Here is a 3,600-nt window from a genome sequence, read left to right as displayed (position 1 = left end):
AAGAATGATTAGGGGTGCTGTGGCGCGCAAAAAACCAGGACCAACACCACCCGCCCACCCTATCGAACACTTCGCTGAAGTTTATGAACGCGGCTCAGCCAACTTAACCGAGCTTTCGAACGCCAGGAGCAAGTTAGTGACGTGTAACCTGTTAGACATGAATCAATGCTGTTCTGATCCCTGCAGAGCGCTTTTTCCAATATGACGCTGCAGTAGTCCCTCTACTCATTTATCTATGACTTTCCTGATGAACTAACCGATAACTGGTGGGATCGTGTAGGTTGATATCACTGTAGAGCGGCCCAAAAGTAGTTTCCTTCCACATTGAAGAGACGATACCTGCTTTCACCGATTGGCTATAATCAGTGGAGAAAGTGAACCGAAATATCCACCAGGCAGCTTGGTATCGTCAAATCAGTCTAATCAAACCCATGGGTCTTCCGTTCGTTCAAGTATCATGAAACCTGGGCACCTTTGATCAGCGTGCAATGGACCCATCATCACTAGCTGGTTCCATATGTTCCGGTACTTCAATAGACGAGATATAAGGAGTATTTTCGACCGGGCGGCACTGATGGCTTCACGTTGTCACGCACGACCTAACTCGACGCATCCCTCAACGAAGATAATTTATCAGCATTCCGGACTATCCGATTGGTGAAGGGATACATTTGGCGGGATTTTACCTTGGTATTTTCGATTAAGCGAGATCCATAGGCTTCTTCACTTGATCCCACTGGCTTCAAATTTTCTAGCACACGTCGCGTGCTGTTATTCCCGCACAATCTAAGCGTTCGATGTCCAACTTGTAGCCCTCGGGAGAGATGGACCAAGCAGTTAGAGCGCGAATTTACTAACCGGAAGGTTCATGCCTCGAACCTGACCTCTGCTTCTCGACTTTCTCTGTCTAGGCTTGGGAAACCTGGCAGTATCCCAGCTCTCGTGCTTCCTTTGGGTAGCATGGCAGCTAGGCATCGAAAAGGTAGAACAGCTGAACGATTATTTTCCACTGAGTCGGTCCACCAGGTGATAGAACCTTCAACTTCTTCAACTTCCAAATTGCTGAGCTTCAAGCCATCCAACGGCTTATTCCAACACACATTAGGGAGTTTTACATTCTGTTTTATGAAACCTTGGCCTCCAGTTGATGCTTGAAACTGACCGGCTGATGTAACACTTTTTAGGCTCTGGTGAATAATGCCCACCAAAACATTGACTGCTTCTGACCTAGCTATTAAGTGGGTAATCACATCAGATAAACCACCAGTTCTATGTACAGAGGACTGTTCAGGGCTGACCTCTCGAACAGCAGGAGGGACGCCTCCTCGACAGAAGCCGAAACCGTTAGCAGTCTCAAACGTGCTTCACCTTCTGTTTTATCCCCGACACAAATTTATCCAAACCCCTCATCATCACATTGGGAAGCTTGTTCATCACCGAATAAAATCCGACTACGTCGGCACCATATAGTCTCGGCTCTCTGGATGTTCAATTCAGGGAGAGAGAACACCATGACGCAGTTCTCGAAGGAGGACTCTGTTTCTGTTGCCCATAGTGACTGAACAGCTTTCTCAAGAAACTCGATTCACTTAGGTTTGAATACATAGACCATTGAAAGCAGGACCTTAGCTTATTCTTCTGGATCATTCGGTGGATTCAGTGGTTTTTTGTTCGGCTTCTGTCTCCCTCGGGAGTAAGACAAATCTCGCCAGGCCTAACCGTGACGAAGTTGCCAGTAGCGTGCCTACGAGATATGGATTTGAAGTCAGGTCTGGAAGGGGTCTCTAAGCCATAGCAATCCAGGCATTCAACTATGGCGCTATTCATCATATCGTTGGCCACAAACGTTTTAAGTTCCGGGTAGATATCAATAGTACATGAGAGTTGATACGACTGTACCTTGGGAAGAGGTTGGTAGGCACTCCTCCACACTGTAGAGCACGTAACTGCAATCACATCGTGACAAAGTGGCTGACCTTACGTCATTTTGAAGTCTAGCTGCGTTGGGCATTCAATTACACTGCCTGGCGCGCGGTTCATGTTTTGATCACACTTCGTGACAGCCAATCTGATACGGTGCTATCTACACGCTTGATTTAGTCGAAATCCGTGCCCGAGCATGGGGGCTTGATTGGACAGTTGGGACAATATGACGTCTGTAGGATAGGGGACGTCTGGATTGCTGCGTAACTGTTGGCCTGGTTGCCGAGTCTTGCAGTTGGACAGAAAACGTTTCGTCACCAACAGAGGAAACATCAGTGCGTGTAGGCCGTTTACCGTGCCACGGCGCCAATACGACGTAAAACTTACCACAAGAAGAGGCCAACACGATGCGGACGGCACAAATGTATGGCGAGCAGGGCGCGGGTCAGAGGAGCCGAACTCGGATTGGTCGCCTTGTGAGCCAATCAGACTCTGGATTTTGGCTGGGGAACTTGTGGCCATAGGGTTTTCCAGGAGTTCTAGCTAGAACAAAGACCATCCACGTCAGAAGCTTCGGAAGGGCTGATTTATCGGGCGATACCAGTAAGGTAAGACCTGGCCTTCGGGAATCTTTGTGAGGCTCTGAAAATGAGCTTAACCAAACAGCCCCTTACAAGTTCATCATTTGAGATGTCCTGCCTCGATGTTCATAGTACACATTCCTTTAAGTGCTTGTGACCGCACATCCGAAGTTCCTCTGAGGCGTTATACAAACCGGCGCTGGCGTGACCCTCTTCTGGCTGATGTGATCCATTTTGGGAATAGGCTTCCCACGATGACAACCTGAGCTATAAAGTTTCATGACTTCAAATGCACCTTGGGTTGTCAGTTTTCCGGACTATTTTCCCTGGAAGATCAAACCCATACCTTTGTTCCGGATCCATTCCAGCTGCTTGATGGCACTAACTTCCGCCTTAATCACATTCAGGCACCCTTCAGATCCAACGTGCCGTTGCCGCGCGAACACAGTAAGTTTTGCGTCCTCTAGGTGTACGGTAGCCCCAACAAACTCGCGTTACGTCCGATACTCTTCACTCCTTTCATTCATTCCTCATTCTTCCCTTCAGTCCCATTTCTTTCTGCGCTGCAGAAAACTGAGTTATCCTATAGGGAGCTCTTTCCGGGGTCCGTCCAACCGAGGAAGCGGCCTTCACATGTCCGCTGGACTGCTCAGCTGTTCCGCCCGAGTAGCTCCACTGAAAACTACATTTTCCTACTCTGCCAAGTCATTAAGATCAACATGAGTAAAAATCCAACACTGTGGCACGATATTTGTCCTCCCTTTTCTCTGTTTTCAGACATGTCACTCCAAATTAGAAAAGGTGCTCCCACTCCAGATCCTCCGACACTGATCCGCAAAACCGGACCCCTGGCATAATTCCCCCTTAAACGAACCCCGTGCGCACTCAAGCCACTGAAATCGTTGAATCAGCTGCAAGGAGTAAATCCTATTTCTCCGACTCAAATAACTTCTGGGAAACTGATGCTGCCGTTCGAAGAAGCTTGCGCCTTCCCAACCTGAACGCTAGTCCTCTGTAGCGAGTCATGAAGACCAGCAATTCATTCAAACAACCGTCCCACACGTTTATCCTTCCCAAACTACCGTATGTGCTCGGA

General features: G+C 48.3%; 1 protein-coding gene across 1 annotated transcript; it reads left to right on the top strand.

Annotated features, from left to right (window-relative positions):
• Positions 1 to 4: 4 nt before the first annotated feature.
• T265_06016 (hypothetical protein) lies at positions 5 to 3,335 on the top strand (the record flags this gene model as incomplete). Its single annotated transcript, XM_009171175.1, has 3 exons — positions 5 to 132; positions 756 to 1,026; positions 3,282 to 3,335. 3 exons carry the CDS (start codon positions 5 to 7, stop codon positions 3,333 to 3,335), a joined length of 453 nt encoding a protein of 150 aa, XP_009169439.1.
• Between the last annotated feature and the right edge of the window lie 265 nt (positions 3,336 to 3,600).

This window comes from Opisthorchis viverrini (assembly GCF_000715545.1).
Source record: "Opisthorchis viverrini unplaced genomic scaffold opera_v5_121, whole genome shotgun sequence".
Taxonomy (NCBI): domain Eukaryota; kingdom Metazoa; phylum Platyhelminthes; class Trematoda; order Opisthorchiida; family Opisthorchiidae; genus Opisthorchis; species Opisthorchis viverrini.
Note: the sequence above shows the minus strand (reverse complement) of the source record. Positions and strands in the feature narration are given on the sequence as shown.